This window comes from Fringilla coelebs (assembly GCF_963513975.1).
Source record: "Fringilla coelebs genome assembly, chromosome: 1".
NCBI lineage: Eukaryota > Metazoa > Chordata > Aves > Passeriformes > Fringillidae > Fringilla > Fringilla coelebs.
In genome coordinates, this window is record NC_140028.1 from 152,728,439 (window position 1) to 152,746,898 (window position 18,460).

An 18,460-nucleotide genomic window follows, 5' to 3' on the forward strand; every position below is an offset into this window, starting at 1 on the left:
AGCCTGTGCCAAGTCCCATTCCCATGCTGAGAACAGCAAACATGTTTTCAGGACACATAATTAACTCACCAATCTCCTGCAGTAAGATCACAGCTTCATCCACAGCTTTGATGTCAGGGCTGTCCAGAGCCTTGGAGAGAAATTCAACTGCCTGCAACACAGCAGGGGAAGGGAAAAGGGAAAAAGTGAGCCTGCTTCCTATACAGCTGTGAGAGCCCTCGGGAACCCAGACTGCAGCACAATTCCCTCTCTGTTTGCCTACAGGGCTATGACTCAGCCCTCTCCATTCCTTCAAGCTTCCAGACACACTCTGTGATCTCAGGGATCTACACATTTCCTGCTCTGAACTTCCCTGACAGCGCCATGTTCAGCAAAGCACGAACTCAAGTCATCGGCACTCTGGGTTCTGCCCCCTCCTGCCCCGGGGCTCCACGCCCCCTCTCAGTCCCCACAGGCAGTGCCGTGCTCACCGTTTTCTCTGGCATGTGGATCTTGGCCTGCACCACCAGGTTCTCCAGGGGCGTGCGCAGGATCTCGGGCACCTGGTAGGTGGGCATCTTGTCCAGGCGGCTGCGCGGGAACAGGTGGTAGGCGAAGCCCGACTGGCAGCGCCCGGCGCGCCCGCGCCGCTGCACCACGTTGGACTTGGACACCCACACGGTCTCCAGGCAGGACACCTGTGGGGACAGCAGCAGGGTGAGTGCTCCCACAGCTCTGGCCTGCTCAAACCACGGAAACCCAGACTGCTTTGGGCTTAAAGCCCGTCCTGGTCTGTTCCTGCCATGGCAGGGACACCTCCCACTGTCCCAGGCTGCTCCCAGCCCTGTCCAGCCTGGCCTGGGATACTGCCAGGGATCCAGAGGCAGCCACAGCTGCTCTGGAAAATCCACTCCAGCCCCTCCCCACCCTCCCAGACAGGAATTCCTTCCCAGTACCCCATCTAACCCTGCCCTCTGGCAGTGGAAGCCATTCCCTCTTGTGCTGTCATTCCAGGCCCATACCCAAAGTCCCTCCCTTTGCCATCTTTCCTCCCAGCCAAGAGAACTCACTCTCTCACGAGTGATGAATGGTCCCAAAGGGCCAGGGAAGCCTTTCCCACTCTCCTGCCTCGTGCAGTGCTGGTCTCTGTCCAGCAGCAGCTCCGGGGCTGCGTGGATGGGACCCAGATGCCACCTGCTGGACACCTGTCCCTGTCCCATCCCAGGGCTCCCCATCCCAGCCCTGCCTCCGGGTCTGCATTCCGAACTGGGATAAAACTGGGCAAATGCCAAAGGGCTGGATTTAAACCAGAACTGCTCCAAGGTGTGAACGGCCTTGGGAGATAATGTTCTAGAACAGGGGCAGAAGGATGTTGCCACAATTCCTTTTTCCAACAACGGCAGCAGCACAGTTGCCTTCACTTTGTTGCAAAGGTGTACAAACAAGAGCCTTCCCAGGCTCAGGGCCCAGCACTGCAAGGAATGAGCCAGGGGGCAGCAGATCCCCCTTGAAAAGCTGAGGAACAGAGATTAGGCCAGGAGAGCTGGAAACAGGAGCAGGATCTAACAGGTCAGGGCTGCCCTGCAAGGGCCAGCAAGATGTTTTTTATGAAATCATAGAAAAAGGCTGAAAGCAAACAGAAAAGCTGCCAGTGTTCTATGGTGAAACAGAGTTGGGAAAGGGGTAGGATTTGCCTTAAATTTGTTCGAAAAAACTCAGAATTTGATGGGGAGCCTGGCCCAGAGCTTGGACACAGCAAACACTAATGAGGAGTCAAACACTCTCCCCAAATGACACAACGCCTGTCAACGCCTGTGCCCCAGGGGCCAAACAGGAAGCAGCTCCATCATGCCAATAATGGCACTTCAAATACTCCTCTGACCACAGCGCTCTGCCCCAGAGTGTCCCACGTGAGTCAGAGGCAGCTCGGCAGCAGTACCTTGGTCTTGAGGTCGTAGCGCTCCTCCTTGTGCGTGCCGCTGTCCACCACGTGCACGATGTCGTTGATGGTGATGGAGGTCTCCGCGATGTTGGTGGCCAGGACGATCTTCCTGACCCCTGGTGGAGGCCTCTGGAAGATGTTCTGCTGGTCCATCATGGGGATGTTGGAGTGCACTGGGAAACCAAACCAGAGTCAGACCTGCCCAGCTGAGCGTCTCCTCGTACCATCACCTCTTGCAGAAATGGGGACACCAGCTGCCAGTGGGCACAGCCAACAGCTTCCTGGCAGCCAGACTCCAGGAAAAATTTCCCACAAGTCATTTGGGAAGGCCTCATTTCAGTTGTTTCAACCTGTGGCTCAGCAGCAGCAGGAGCTCTGCTCACCTCTTGTCCCAGAGCCTGGTGGCATCCCAGGAATATCCCTAGCAGAAATCCCACTCCCTCCCACAGTCCAGCTCTGCAGCTGCCCCTCCTCAAAAGTCCCTTGGGGCAGGGATTCTCACTGCAACATGGGGCTTGTCAGAAGTGGTTCTCGTGGAGGGCCCATGGCTGTCCTGTATCCCAGCTTTCTCTGCCACAGCTCAGCACCACATAGGAATTCCTGGCAGAGCACGGCGGGGCAGAGGAGAGCAGGCACTTTCCACCAAACTACACCTGCACTCATTAACAGCTCAGCTGCTCAAAACTCCGCTCCTGCCTGGCCTGGTTTGACACTGAATAGGCAGAGCTGCTCAAAAACAAAAAAAAAATTGCCAAAACCCTTAACAACTTTGCAGAGCAAAGCTGGCTTTTGTTGTAAATTTCCTCCTGGGGCAAGCAATGTTAAATTCACTGATCAAAGCTCAGCTCCAGAGTCCACCTGCATCCCATGGAACAGGTCCTGAGATCTTCTCTGGGTAGACTCAGCGTGCAGCTACAGCAGTGCAGAACTGAGCTGCTTTCTCCTTGCCTAATTCCAAATTGCTGGAGGCAAATGTGAAGCCACTCTCTTTGATCACACACAGGAGTTACTCAGCCTCTGCTAGGAGGAGTTACTCATACTTACCACACACCATTACACAGCTGGGACATCAAAGCTCACCAGCTCTGTAGCAGAGCAAAGCTGAAGGGGCACATCAAGCCAACTGTCCCAGATTCTCCCAAATCCTGGGAAGAAGGGGCTGGCCCTGCCCTCTCACCTGGCAAGACGAGGTAGCGGCTGTTCTGCGAGCCCAGCATCTCCAGCAGCCGCTGCTGCACCCCTTTGATCTCCTGCCAGCCAGGGAGGAAGCACAGGATCCCACCTGGAACACACCAGTTAAGAACACACAGCCTCTAAATCCAAGTGCTTTTCCCCAGCTGGAGACACACATTTCCAGGGCAGAAAGCTACCAGGCCACCTGGAGTTTGACAATGAATGCCCATGAGAGCTTTGAAACACTTTAATCTCTTGAAGTCACCTGAGAGTCCTGCCTCCTTCCCAAACACATCACCTTCCAGGCAAGGGTATTTGACAGGGATGGGGCTCCAATAGAAAAGGTAATTACACAGCACAAAGCTCCCAGTGCTGGAGCACAAACAAGTCTTGGAACAGCTGCCCAGGGCACTGAGGAGTCCAACCCTGTGTAGCTACATTTCTCTTTACAGAGAAGAGCAAGGCACAACTTCTTAAGGATATTTTCTAGGAATCGCAGCGAGGAACTTCAGAGAAACAGGAAACAATTCTTATCTCATTTGCTGCACCAAAGTAGAATGTAGAGAGATAGAGATTGTTTATGCAAAGTGACAGTGTTTTGTTTCCTTGGCCTATCAGGGCCAAGTGCATGTCCAGACTGTTGGTCAAGAGACAGTCACAAAATTCTAGTCAGCAGAGTTAAATACTTACACAGATTCAGTGTAATATAGTATAATAGAGTATAAAATAATATAATAAAGTAATTAATTAGCCTTCTGATATCAATAAAGTCGTCCTTGTCATTCCTCCTTTCGTTGGGGTTGCCCTGATTTCCTATAACCCTGTCTTAGCTAAAGACTCGTAATTTGCTCGTGCCACATGGCTCGAGACCACTTGGACCAGCAGGAATTCAGGAGCCCTTGCAGGAGAGGCTCAGCACTGTGGTGTCTCTGCAAAGGCTCTGGAGGGGCTCCCTTTCTCTCCCCCCAGCAGAAGAAGAGCTCGGGGCAAGGCAGGACTCACCTGGCTCTCCGTGGGCATCGATCTGCAGCACGAGGTCGGTGATCAGGTCAAGGTCAAGGACGCACTCATCATCGGATTGCTGGGAAGGACAGGACAGGACAGGGGGCTCAGGGGTGTCAGCACAGCACAGGGGCACTCCAAAGCACCCTCTGCAGGCAGCAAACACCTCACTTGGACAGCCTGCCCAGGACCTGGAGCCAGGAGCCTGGTCTGGGCTCCAGCTGAAGCCTGCTCTGGTCACAAGCGCTGCCAGTTTCCCTGCTGTGCAGAGAGAATGCACAGTCCCTTCCCACTGTCCAGATCTGTGCACCTCTGATGAACAGCACCTCACAAGTAACAGAATTGCCACGAGATTTTTGTGGACAAAACTGCCACACATATCTGGGAGTTCAAATCCATCAGGCTCCGAGCAGCAGCTTCTGTAGCTCTCAGGATTTTGAAACACACAATTAAAGCTCAGATAAAATCCCTGCCACAACAGAAACGGGAAGAATGCCCTGGAGGCAATGGGATACCTCAAGCAAGTTTGCTGATGATCCAGGACTGGGAGAAGTGGCTGATACTCCAGACACTTGCTCAGCCACAGGGAGGGATCTCTCCAGGCTGGAAAAATGGGCTGACAAACTCCAGACCAGCTGGTTGGACCAGAAAACGTCTGGAGACGCTGGCCAACCTCTGTGACTGTGTGACTCCATGACCCACCACTGGTGTAGGATTACCCAGAGCACTGCACATGTCTGGAGGGCATTTTCCAGAGGGTCAGACCAGCTGCAGAAAGCAGCAGTCAGGGAATTCAGTCATGCAGGATGGTGAGCACTGAGGTAACAGTGCTGGAACCCACAACCATCCCAGTCCTGGGCCAGGCTTGCCTAGAGTGTGCAGACATTCAACTCTGTACAACATGTCTATGTACATACAGCAATGAACTCTCAGCCTACTCAAACATCAAACTTCCCACATAAGGGAGACAAAGGCAACTTGACCCCAATGCGAAGTCATCTTTATGCACGATTTAATCAAAATACTCTGGGGTTCTACTAAGCTGACTTCACCTCAGGAGGACTGGCACGGAATTAAAGCTAATCCAACAGTGTCCAACAACGACAGGGAAGCAGGAGCAGTCCCAGGCCCGAACTGCCCCCCTGCTGACAGGCCAGAAGCCAGTGCCCCATCCATGGGGACAGCTTCCCCCGTCGCTGCACACCCACCTTGATCTCGTAGTGCCGGTGCCGGTGCCGGCCCAGCTTGGCCAGGATCTCCTCCAGGTAGTATTCCTTCACCGGGTACATGAAGCCCGGCACCTTGACCACGGGGCAATCCCCAAAGTAGTGGGAGAAGCGCTGGTTGTCCCCGGTGGCGCTCATGAGCACCAGGCGCAGGTCGGGGTTCAGCTTCTGGATGCCTTTGAGCAGGATGAGCAGGAAATCCGTGTTCACGTCCCGCTCGTGCACCTCGTCCACCACGACGTGGCTGACGCCCTCCAGGCTGGGGTTGCCCTGCAGCTTCCTGAGCAGGATGCCCACGGTGCAGAAGAGCAGGGCCCCTCCCCGGGCAGGGGGCTTGCTCTCCAGCCGCACCTGGTAGCCCACGTTCTTCCTCATGTTGGGCCCCAGCTCCTGCGCCACGCGCTGGGCCACCGAGATGGCGCTGATGCGCCGGGGCTGGGTGATGACCACGTTGCAGCGCGCGCCGCGGCCCTCCAGGATGTAGTGTTCCAGCAGCAGCTGCGGGATCCGCGTGGTCTTCCCGCAGCCCGTGTCTCCCGCTATCACCACCACGGGGTTCTGCTCGATGGCTGACAGGATGGTGTCCTTGTGAGGGTCTACTGGCAGCGGGTGGCTCTCCTGCCAGGAGGCTCCTCTCCTTTTCCAGAGGGCCAGCAGGTTCTGGCTAAGGCGCACTTCCTCTGCTTCCAGCATGGGGATGTAGGTCTTCCCCGTGATGGCGTCGCTGATGGCACCGGATTCCTTGGTGAGGTTCATCATGTCATCGGCGATCCGGGGCCTGGACTCCCTGATGTCCACAGGATACTGGGACAGGGGGAGGAAGCAGGCAAGGACAGCAAGGTTAGTGCTGGTCTTGAGAAGGACAGAAAGGAGCAAGTGCCTGGAACAGACTCAGCCAAGATCTCCTCAGATCTTAGGTAACTCAGTCATGTTCTGAACTGAGGTTATTTAAAGTGAGAACTAATTTGGGCAGCCCCCTGTGTGCTCCTTGTTGCATTCCCTGTTTTAGGAGGGGTATTAGTGCTGCTGCCTGAACTGACAGGCACAGACCAGTAACTTCAGCTCTGCAATGCAACAGCCCCTCAAAGACAACTTTTGGAAACTATCAAGTTACACCACCACCCAGACACAGAACTTATGCAAAACACAAGCTTTTGGCTAAGCCAGAAATATTCTGTCTTGGCAAAAGAAAAAACTGAAGTCCTACATCCCACAGGAAGAACTACAAGGAGCAAGAAGTCAGGAATTGTCTAGAACACTAATCAAAGCACTGGCCCAGATGTTCATGGGATTAAAAATTGCTGAACTTTTAATCAATCACATATTTTGGATTCAACCTTAAGAATCCCAGAGCCTTCCAAAAGGGAACTGCCACTGCCCAGAAAGGGTCTCCCTTCCCCAAAGGGCAGCAGAGACTGATCAGGTTTTGCGGCAACAATCAAACCATGAACTCCCTCAACATTTTGACAGGAAGCTTTCAAGCACATCCAATTCCTGAAGTGAGATGGGATCAGGCATGGGGGATCCTCAGGGGGCTGAGCCTTACGTGGTTCAGGTAGTTCTCAATCTTGCGCAGGGTGGCCTCGGGGACTTTGATGTGGCAGGGCTTCCTCTGGTTCTCACCCAGCTCCCTCAAGGAAGTCATGTTGTACATGGCATGGCTCAGGGGGTTGTTGTTCTTGTCCACCAGGCCAAGGCTCTGCAGAAAACAGGCAAACAACACCGTCAGGTCTGAGGCTGCTCACACCAAGGGCTGGGATACAGAGCACTTGGAGCGCATGTTTGGATAGACCAACTGCTTACCATCCCAAACCCACCAATTCCTGCTTTTCTTGCCACAGCAAGGAACCAGACATGATCCCACTCCAACTCTGGAGGACCAGACACACCAGAACCAACCACCTGCCCTGATACTACACCTGCAAGGTCTCAAGCAGACCCATCAGAGGAACAGCAGCCATGACTGCAAAACCCTGTTGTCGAGTCCCTTGCTGTGGTTCTGGCATGCTGTGAATCCCAAGGTTTGGAAACAGATGTTTATTAAGCATTAGCTCATTAAGCACTAGCTCACGACACAAGCCAAAGTTCAGGAATTTTCCAGCATCCTCTGTCAGGCTCAAAGCCAGCGAGTGAGGCGGAAGGAGCCTTTAACCAGAGGCACATCCCCAGGGGATGCAGCAGCCAGGGGCACTCACCTTCAGCTTCTGGCAGGCCAGAGCTGCTGCCTTGTTCTCGGCCTCCACCTTGCGCCGGCCCTTGGCAGCGAAGGTCATGGGGCAGGGCCAGCGCAGCGTCAGCTTGCAGATCTTGGTCTTGGTGCCCACCGTGCGGAACTGCATGTACTCCTGCAGGAACGACAGCAGGGGCTCCGTGGGACAGCAGGGACCAGCCAGCCCCGGCCCTGGGCCTGCACAGACACCCCAACAACCCCACCTGTGCCTGGGAGCGGTGTTCAAGTGCTCCTGGAGCCGTGGCAGCCTCGGGTCTGTGCCCATTCCTTGGGGAGCCAGGGCAGTGCCCAGCGTCCTCTGGGGAAGAACCTTCCCTGATCTCCAGCCTAAACCTGTCCTGGCCCAGCTCCAGCTGTTCCCTGGGTCCTGTCCCTGCTACAGGGAGCAGAGATTGGAGCTGCCCCTCAGGAGGAGCTGCAGCCCCGGCTGAGCTCTGCCCTCAGTCTGTTCTGCTCCAGCTGAACCAACCCCAGCTGACCTCAGCAATTCTTCATGTGGCCCCTCTGACCTTTCACCATGGGCTTTTTTGCTGGACTTGTAGGATTTTGTTGGATTTTTTTAATGGAGCACTGGAAGAAGGCTACTGCACTGAACTCCATCCCCCTAGCTCACAAGGTGCTGTCTAAGCCAAAGTGAGAGCAGACAACTGTGGGGAGCATCCTGAGAGCCTCAGGGTGGAGCTCAGCTCCTTTCTGCTGAGCACAAGCTCTGGGAGGTGGGTGACACATCCTGGGAAGGAGGATCACCGGATACAGGCAAGAATGGAGCTGTGGAAAGATTCTATCAGCACAGAAGTTACACATCGCTCCCAGCAACACAAACTTGTGCTTGTAGCAGGTATATGGGGAAAGGAAACCTTAGAAAATACCTCCTTCATTCAGATAGCAGCTCCTCCACTGCCCTGGCCTCAGGAGCAACGTTCCTCATGGTTCTGTTAAGACATTCCCTCAGCTCTCACCACAAAGTCTTTCCTTTGCTGTTCACACTGATTTCTCTAGGCCTAGTTTTAACTTCCCTCCTCTCCCCAGTTCTGCTGCCCAAAGAAAGCATCCAAAGTGATTCCAGCTGGAGCCCCTGAGCTCTCTCCCTGGCAGGGGTCAGACAGCACCTTACCTTGACTGTGGAGGAAGAGGTTGCAATCTGAATCACTTGGGCCAGGAGGTTTTTGGGAAGTGGGAACTGCGTCAGGGCACGGATGGCAGTGTTGTCATCTGTCATTTCAATGGAACTCCCTCCTCGGCTGCATGGGACAAGAGTAGAGCTGGATGCGCAAATGCCCACTTGTGCTCAGACCTGCCTCACTCCACGAGTGCTGCTGAGCTCTGAAACTACTCGGTTAAAGCCCAGGTAATTCTGGTCATCGGCAGAGTCGTGCTGTCCCTTGCTACTAAAATCTGTCAATCACAACCACCCAGCCCAGCAAAGCCACCTACTACAGAGGGATCAGACCTTTACACCAAGGCTACAAACCAGATGGCATCAACAGATTGAGACAGATTTAATTAATAATTCCGAATTTAAAAAACACATCACAGAAATAACCACTATCACCTACATCTCTTACAGATCTTGCTCCTGCTGCCTATTAAAAATCCAAGATCTGTGCTCGTAAAGTCAAACAGGCAGCTATGGGGATGGAAGGGAGCAGATTTAACATTGCCCTCAAAACCAGGGTGGTCAAAACCTGCTGTAAGTGCACATGCACCATTGCTGGGGATGGAAATGTCTTGAGGCACAGAAGAATCAGGCAGGTAACAAGACTGGCAGCAGTCTCTCAGAGGGCAGAGCTGCAGGGAACAAGTCTATGCATTCGCTGGATGGCAGCCAGGTACCAGACCAGGCTGCCCCACTATTCCTTTGGCCCATCTCCAGCCCTCCCCAGGCACAGGAAAACCCTCCCTTCCCTCTGCCCCGGCTCAGCATTCCCAGGCAGACCCACCTGGCGTCTCTGCCGGGGGCGCGGGCGTCCTGGTGCGCCATGGGCAGGTAGTCCGAGACGTCGATGGCCTCCTCCTCCAGCTCCCCCTCCTCCAGCTCCCCCTCCTCCAGCTCCCCTTCCTCCAGCTCCTCCCTCCTCATGGCTTTGGGCATCCTGCCCTGCTCCATGGGCTGGATGGCATCGTCGGGCTCCATGCGGCGCCAGCAGGTGGACAGGTCGGCGAGGGAGGGCCCGGACTTGGAGCGCCACTTGCCCTCGGAGCACCAGCGCTCGTCGGGACAGCCCAGCTGCTCGGCCAGCAGCCGGTACTTGGCGGCGTCGAAGAGCTCGTTCCGGGGGCCCAGCAAGCCCCAGCCCTGCAGGAGAGACAGGGCAGCTCTGGGCACCCACACCCTGCTGGGGACGGGGGCAGGAGCGGCCCCAGCCTTCCCCAAAGACACAGCGAGCAAAGGCACTTGCAGGAACTCTGAACGCTCCCCCACCACTGCTCTGTCCCATGGTGAATCTGGTCCCTACCCTCCCTTCCCAGGGTATGCCTCAGCCCCACACAGCTCCTTAGAATGGGTGGGCCAGGATTTATTGGGGTTTTACAAACTCTTGGCTGTATTTAGCACCCTCAAGTTTTGAAAGCACCCTCAGAGCAGGACATACATCTTTTTGGGAAGGCTAGTCTGAACTACCATAATCTGGAATAATACAGGGTGAGAATTCAGGGAACGGGTCATCTCCTTCCATTTCCCAGGAACAGTTTTTTGTACAAGCAGCAAGAAAATGTCCCTAACCTGTCAGGTTCTGGAGCAAGCCTGCAGTAATTAAAAACTCTCCTACCATCACCATTCAGGACTGAACCTTGCAGGAAGCTCCAGACATATCCAGAGTGCAGCACACACCATTTCGAAATTACCAGACTGCTGCAGTAAGTTCTAGGTTTAATTTTAATAAATTAAAAGTTACAGCTGTAGGTAATTTAATGGCCTTAATGGCCCTGAATTAGAAAAAGCTGTATTATTTTGTGCTGTGGGAGTGCCTAAGACACCAAAGTTCACCTGGCTCGCTGTTCTACTCAAAGCCTCTGTATTCACTCTGTACTAATTAGACACTATTAATTTTCTCAAACTGATGACTTTTTAGGCAGCATTTGTAGCTCTTTCTATAGCTGTGATCACACAAGGCCTCCCATCACAAGGGTCTTCTGCCAGGTTCCAGTTTAGCTGGCAAAGAAAGCTTTGCATGTTCAATCTGTGGTTTCAGGTGATTGGGTTTTGGTTTAAGTTCTAAAGTACACTTCAGCCATTTCCAAAACTTGGGGAAAATGTATCAGTAGGGTATTTTGCTTCCTTTGAAAACTTCCACGGCCTCAAAGAAAGCAGGGAACTGGACTAGAGAGCATAAAACCAAGATGTATTCCCAGTGAATGCTGACTGAGTGAGGTGGAATGAAGTCAGTGAGTGAAGCAAGTTTTGCTGATGACAGAGGATCAGCTTAAACAGCTGAAGAAGCTGAGTTTTAACACTGCCCTCCTGAATTTCTGAAGGCTGGTCATTTCCTCAAAGAGCATTCTGATCCACAAGCAAATCAAAAGCTGTCTCACTGCCAGAGCATCCACAGCATCCTCTCCTGAGCACAGAGATATGCCTGTTTCCACTGAATAGATTAACAGCAAACTCCAAAATCAGTCTCACTTGCTCAAGGTAACACAGAACAGCCAGGGGCAGAGCTGGAGATAAAACTGCGTATTTTTCTCAGCTATAAAACACCTTCAAGAGTGACCTTTATAGTTTTACTGTTTCTGTTTGATACTGGCTGCACACACCCATTTCCAGCCATAAATAAGTGCCAAACAAAGCATAACTGGAGAGCAACAGTAAGTTACTACGTGTAATTGCCACACTGGCTTTGATGAAGAGGAAAGAGCCTTTGGAGGCTCTGAAGGTCCTACAACTGCAAACACACCCAGCTGTGCTGGCAGAAGCGGGAGTTAGTGACCAGCAAACCCCCCTGAGGGAAACTGCTGGGGGTAGATGTTAAGGAGCTGATTAAGGTCCAGGACAAAAAGAACAAGGACCAGGACTACCTGGAGCAGCTGGGATTTTAAGCTCAAATGGATTCAGACTCGGGTCTTTACCCTCTACCCCTGACTACCAGAGGGGCCCACTAAGGGAGTGCACAGGCAAAGAGAAAGAGCTCCCACCAGCAGGCCAGGCTGGCTGCACACTGCAGGGCTCACCTTGAAGAGCTGACACGCTGCAGCCGCCGCCTGCCGCTCTGCATCGATCTTCTTGGTCCCATAGCCCTCCACTTCCACATTCTTCGGCCACTTTATATGCAGAGTGACTTTCTGAAAGGCAAGGAGAGCCACAGGGTGAGCTGGGCAAGCTCTCCCCTCCAGCAGAGCACACCCACTCCACCCATCTCTGCAGCCCAGGCAAAGAAGAGAAATACAGAAGAAAACTGAACATAGTACTGCCTTGGTCCCTTCAGGGGAAGCTCCATTGCAGGAGCTCTGCAGGAAAAGGCTGAGCAGGGCACAGGGGTGCCACAGCCTCACAGGAGCTGCAGGGCTGAGGTCCAGCACGGGCTGTGGTGTCACAGGGTGTCAGCTCCCAGGGATAAATGCCAGGAGCACATTACGGGAACAATTCCATCCCAGCGTCCCTCTGCACACTGCAGCAGCCAGAGAGTGCCCTGGAGCAGATCCCCTCTCCAACAGCTTCCAGCTGCAACAGCCAGGAAATCTTCCCAAGTGCTTCCTCCCCGTGATGGAAGCGGCACAGGACTGCCTCAGCTCCCAGGCTCCCCAGCACTCACAGGGCACAGGAGCACCCAGCTCCAGCCCAGCACTGGCAGAACCACAGCCCCACCACAGCTCCTGCAAGGGAGCATGAAAACCTGCAGAGGCAAAGAATGCTGAGAGCTGAACTTTGCCCTCTTCAAAGAAGTGCTCCAAATCAAGGGCTTGCTCAGCTCCCAGCCCTGCAGATGCCACAAGGCTCCCAGAGGGAAATGCCCAGGGAATTCTCTCCTGCTTCTGCAGCACAGATGAAAGGCAGCAGTGGATACCCCAAGGCTGGAGTACAGGCTCCTGACTCTCCAGCACCTGGCTGGCTGCCTTCCTGCCCCTGAACCTGGCTCAGGGAGGGAATTGCTATGGGTTTTGCCTCAGGCACAGCCTGGAAAGCACAGACCTGCTGGGAAAAAAGGTGTCTCAGGAAAGCCAAGTGCTCAGAAAGCCCCTGTTCACATCCAACAAGAGATGTCCGGGCTCTCACCTGTCCTTCTGTCCACATTTGCTGGGTTGTTTTTTCTTTGTGAGCCAACCCTCATTTTTTCCCAGGGCTCCTTTATCTCTTTTATCATTTTCCTGGTTTAGTTTTTCTTTTAATTTGAAGTCACTCTCCACATTAATCTCTTTAAGTGCTGGCAAGAATGGGAACCAATTATGCAAACTAAAGTGATGAGGCACTGCCTGGGGTACTCCAAATTTTAGGGATGAGGCATTGGCTATGGTGTTCCAAAATTTAAGTTGGGAAACTGCACTACTGCTTGAGAAAGAGCAAGGAAAACAAACACAAATAACGAAGAACTCTGAAGTAACATTACTAATGTATGCCCTAAAATCCAGGGATGCTTAAAAAGGATGTGGCAATAAAAACTGTCTGGGAAATTTTAGACAGAAATGTTATTGGAAAATGTTAAGCCATCAGAACTGAGTCTTTTCCTGGAATGTAGGTTACAGTTAAACTTCAGCTGGAAAGGGCTTTCAGCTCTGGAATGAGAGCTGGTGTGACAGGAGGAGGCACAGCTTTGACCACAGAGCACCACTAGGTAAGAATTCCTGCTCAGCCCAGACCCGGATTTGGGCCTCGGGCATCCCAGTGACAGCTCAAACTACCTGGAAAACTGTTTGCTCAGATTTCCTCTGCTTCATTTAACAAACAAAGAGGCTGCATTTCATTCTGCTCTTAAGTACTATTAGAAGCCTCCTTCCATTGCAAAGAAATTCCGCTTTTCTGCTCACAATTGGACATTTCAGGCTTTGGAATTTGTTCTATTGGAATTTACAACCAAATCTAGGTGTCCTAAGGGCTAAAATACAGCTTTTAAATCTTAATTTTCTAAGGTAGTAGGACACCTTTAAGCACAGACTGTGTGTCCTTCTGCTGAGAAAGGCCAGATACAGCAAGTCACTTAAAAGAAAAATATCCACACAAAAAGAGGAACAGCACCTGCACTTATAGACCTTTAAAGCACATGAACATCAGGAAAAATAAGAAATAGTAAAAATATTTCTTGTTTGAAAGATTATCACAAACTTTTAAGTGGAATTAAAACTCTTCCATGATTTTCTCCAGGAAGTTACTTCCAAGATTAGCAGTTCCATGGCTCCCTTCCAGCAGCAAGGATTACCTTTTTCCTTGGCCCGTTAGTGTGGATGTACACCAGCTTGTCCCTGGCATGGGAAATGCCCAGGGCTCGGCCAATTACACTGTTGAGCAAGTTTTTAGGCTGTGGAAATTCCTTTAGTAAATCTCTGGAATCTGGAAAAAAAAAAAAGAGGAATTAAATGTCTCCCAATTGCTGTGCAGTCCCATCCAGAGGTGTGTTCCAGCACCAGCTCAGAGGGGATGTTCCAGATTGCAAGGCAAGACATACTCTATTCCCATCTGTATGGCAGTTGTCTTGTGTCAAGTGGGCAATTCTCCTTATCTCTCTCTGAGTGATCACAATCACTCCTCCTGATAAGAGGCTATTGAACATCACTGCATGGCTGATAAGAACGATAACATCCCATTGTGAGATGCTCCCCCAGAGGGAGGAGCCAAGAATTGCTACCCAGATATAATCTGGAGATTCTGGAATAACTCCACAGCTTCTCCACTGGATTCCCCAGAGGAACAGCAGCTGCCTCTTCAACTGGCTCTTCAGAGGAAGAATACACCCCTTTCCTACAGGACCCCCTGCTCCAACAGAACTGACACTCCAGGAGGGCTGCAGCCCCTTTTCCAACTGGACTGCTACCAACACCCTGACCCACAGGGTGTCAGGTTGAGTTCTGACTCTGTCAGTGCTGTTCTAGGGTACTGCATTGTTTATTTTATCCTTTTATTTTTTTCCCTTCCCTATTAAAGAACTGTTATTTCCTGCTCCCATATTTTTTGCCTGAGAGCCCCTTAATTTAAAATTCATACCAATTCAGAGGGGTGGGGAGGGATTGCATTCTCCATTTCAGGGGAGGCTCCTGCCTTCCTTAGCAGATTCCTGTCTTTCCAAACCAAGACAGGGAGGACGGGGGGCAGGCAGAGGATCCAGGGTTCACCTGCAGCATCTCCAGGCACCACCGAGCTCCCAAATCCCCGAGGTTGGGAGAGACCTCCAGGATCATCAAACCCACCCTGTGTCCAATGCCCATCTTGTCCCCAGCCCAGAGCACTGAGTGCCACCTCCAGGGATGGGCACTCACAGCCCATCCCTGGTGCAGGTAAGAGGACCCTGGGCAGTTCCAAGGCCTGAGCACCCTTTCCATGAGGAAATTCCTGCTGCTGTCCAACCCAAACCTGCCCTGGCCCAGCCTGGGGCCATTCCCTCTGCTCCTGTCCCTGTTCCCTGGAGCACAGCCCGACCCCCCGGCTGTCCCCTCCTGCCAGGAGCTGTGCAGAGCCACAAGGGCCCCCTGAGCCTCCTTTGCTCCAGGCTGAGCCCCTTCCCAGCTCCTCAGGGATTCTCCAGCCCCTTCTCAGCTCCCTCAGGGATTCTCCAGTCCCTGCCCAGCTCCCTCAGGGATTCTCCAGCCCTTTTCCAGCTCCCTCAGGAATTCTCCAGCCCCTGCCCAGCTCCCTCAGGGATTCTCCAGCCCCTGCCCAGCTCCCTCAGGGATTCTCCAGCCCTTTCCCAGCTCCATTCCCTGGACTCACTCCAGCCCCTCCAGGGCTCTCCTGCAGGAGGGGCCCAGAGCTGCCCCCAGGATTCCAGGGGGTCCCTCAGCAGGGCAGCACAGGGGACAATCCCTGCCCTGGGCTGTGCCCAGCCACTGTCACCAGCACGGAGCAGGTGCTGTTTCCCCACCAGCTCTGTTTGTCACTTCTCGATATCAAAACCCAACTGAGCAGTAACAACTGCACAATTTGGGTGTTTGCAACGTCCCCCCCAGCCGTGGGTTAACCCAGGGTCCCACAAGGTACACGTTAGATCCAACCAGCAGAGGAACATACAAAAATGCCTGAGGACTTCCTGAAATGACTGAGACTGGATTAGAGCCCGGGAATGTGGTTTAGTCTCAGTGAATTGCCCAGAGAACCCCCTGGAAAGAAGTTTGCCAACAGTGTTGGGAGACACAGCAGCCCCAGAGGCAGCAGGACAGAGGGCAGGTGGGACTGGCCCCTGCCCCCACAGGGAAATGCTGCTCAGGGTACAGCAGGGAGGGGATGTTCATGATCAGAGCAAATCACTCATTAAAAATAGTAATAATAATAATAATAATCATCATCATCATCATCCCACTGCCCCAGACAGAGCCATGTCACACCCACCTCTGTCCCAGCCTGCTCCCTAACCAACTCCAGCAGTTTTGGCAGTGAGGGAGCTGCTCCAGCTCCTCTTACCTGCACCACTGCCATAGCCAGCACTGGGAAGGGCCTTTTTTTGCAGCAGCAGCAGCAGGCCCAGCAAGACCAGACCAATGTGATAACAATTCCAGATGTTCCTACACCTCAAAAACAGGGAGGTCTCACAGCTCCAACTGTGCAGAGGGGCAACTGCCCCTTCTCCCAAGCTCCAGCACTCCCACTAAGCCAGATGTGCAGGGAGCCAATCTGCAGCCCTAATCCCACAGAAAACCAAGGCAGGAAAAGGAAAACCACAGGTTTTTACTGGGCTCATAAGTGAATCAGCCAGCACAGTCCTGCAGGTACCAAAAGCAGCAGAAGGGAACAGGGAGAGGGATGGGATCTCCTCTCTGCAGCAGCAAGCACAGCCCATCACACATTCAGCCTCACCCCACACACACTCCCCAGGCAGCCAGGACTTGGGTAACCTCCCTGCACACCACCCTGGGGGTGAGCATTCCCTTTCAGAGAGTTTCTAAATCCCCTGCAGGAATCCAGGGTAAGTTTCAGCAATGAATCAGAAGCCAGCACAGAGATCACTGGTACCATCAGAATCCAGACTTTCCAACTGAGCCACCAAATGCAAGGAGAAACGAGGAGTCAAGAGTCACTCACTGGAGCACCACCATGATGTGTCACCATGGCCTGCTGGAAACTGATTCTGGAGTTACTGCCATGAAGAAGCACAGGAACTGCAGATAATCCCAGAATGGGGTGGGTTGGAAAGATCCTTGAAGATATTTCATTCATTCATTCAACAGCTGGGCAGGGGCACCTTCCACTATCCCAGGTTGCTCCAAGCCCATCCAGCCTGGCCTTGGACGCTTCCTGAGATGTTCAAGGCAAGGAGAATTCAGGAGAGGCTCTGTCCCACAGGCAGAGCAAGAGATGCTCTCTGAGAAGCTGTTCACTATGCTGCTGTCCCAGGAGGGCCCCGCTGGAAGGGAGCAACTGGGAAAGCGCAGGAGGTTCAGAGAGAGCAGAGTTCTGCTGTGCCACTGCAGGCCTGGCACTGCCTTGGACATTGGCTAAGGAGAACAAAAAGCCATTGCTGATCCCATCACCCTCTCCAGCAAAACCCAGCAGCCTGCTCCACAGCTCAGCACACAAGATGCACTGGTGATACTCAGTTTTGAAGCTGCCTCTTGCAAATCATAGAAGAACCACCTGGATCTTGATAAATGCTTTCAGTAGCCTTGGATAACTCCAGGGGAAATGCAGGAATTACTCTGATTTATGAACACAATTTGTCCATGAATTACCTTCTATATATTGGCCAAGGGAGAAGGAAAACGGTCTCAGCCTTATGAAAAACTATGAGCCAATTTTCTGTAATTATACAGCAAATGTGCTATTTCTATCAACTGAAGCAAGTTCCTCTATATTCAGACTTTGGCCTGCTCAGGAAAACTGGAAAAGTGTCCAAGATTTTGGCACTCTGCAGTTCTATTCCATTCCACATTGGTGGGACTAACGGAGGGAGGAGCAGTAACACAACTCCCAAATGCACCATTCAATTTACTAATTAAAAAGAAAAGCAAAAAGCAAATCTCCAGCACCAGCCTGGTGATTTGGCTTCCAGTTGCTTCCTCTTTTACAACAATAACCTGGGAAATTCTGTGATAAGAGGTGCAAGAAGCACATTTTTATAATGCCCCCCCAAGTGCAATTACCTATGACAGAGGCAGTTTCTCACATTCTGAGGTGACTCCTCAGCGAACACTAAATATTTAATCTGCTCTAGAGGGGAAGATAGGATCTCTGACTAACAAAGTCCAGTTGTGATGACAGCTCAGGCTTGGAATTCCCAACAAGGTGCAGTGTTTTCTCCCCAGCTGACAATGCCACATTCAGCAGCACATTCTGACTGTGCCAAGGGCTGCTGGATCACCTTCAGCCCGTTCCTGCCCCAATTCCAGAGCTGAAAGGATCTCATCCTGCAGGAAGCCATCCCTCCCTTGGAGCTTTTACTGAAACACCCCCAACTGCAGAACTGGATCTGCAGAATGTTCCCTTCCCTGCCAAATGGGATTTGCAGCATCTTGCTCCAAGGAGTGTCTCAGTCTGCCACAGCTGAGGGTGGATATTTGGGTGGGAATTGTGTCAGTGGGAGCACAAGGAGTACAACCCAGTGCTCCCCAAACAGCCACACGGGACACCCACACCACAGCCCTGACATCAGGAATATTAAAAGCCTGTCTTGGAGAGCAGACAAGTCAGGGTGGGGCTATCAAAGAAGCCAATTAACTAATTAAAGTTCCTCAAAGCCAGTGAGCGCTTTAGCTTAATTTGATTGTGAAAGTCCAAGATAATTCCAAGCTACACTGAAAACCACAAAAACCAGACCCCAAAACCAACAAACCACG

At 52.5% G+C, this 18,460-nt stretch overlaps 1 protein-coding gene across 3 annotated transcripts in view; it reads right to left on the bottom strand.

The window, feature by feature from the left end:
* DHX30 (DExH-box helicase 30) overlaps positions 1 to 18,460 on the bottom strand; it is a 31,660-nt gene that overhangs the window by 4,165 nt on the left and 9,035 nt on the right. For all 3 annotated transcript variants that reach the window (XM_084221631.1, XM_084221629.1, XM_084221630.1), the window contains 12 exons: positions 13,900 to 14,030; positions 11,720 to 11,830; positions 9,493 to 9,848; positions 8,667 to 8,793; positions 7,518 to 7,667; positions 6,869 to 7,021; positions 5,305 to 6,126; positions 4,097 to 4,175; positions 3,099 to 3,203; positions 1,919 to 2,094; positions 471 to 677; positions 70 to 151 (listed from right to left, as the gene is read on the bottom strand). In XM_084221631.1, the coding sequence (XP_084077757.1) occupies positions 70 to 151; positions 471 to 677; positions 1,919 to 2,094; positions 3,099 to 3,203; positions 4,097 to 4,175; positions 5,305 to 6,126; positions 6,869 to 7,021; positions 7,518 to 7,667; positions 8,667 to 8,793; positions 9,493 to 9,848; positions 11,720 to 11,830; positions 13,900 to 14,030 (2,499 nt within the window). The remainder of the gene's footprint in view (positions 1 to 69; positions 152 to 470; positions 678 to 1,918; positions 2,095 to 3,098; positions 3,204 to 4,096; positions 4,176 to 5,304; positions 6,127 to 6,868; positions 7,022 to 7,517; positions 7,668 to 8,666; positions 8,794 to 9,492; positions 9,849 to 11,719; positions 11,831 to 13,899; positions 14,031 to 18,460) is intronic.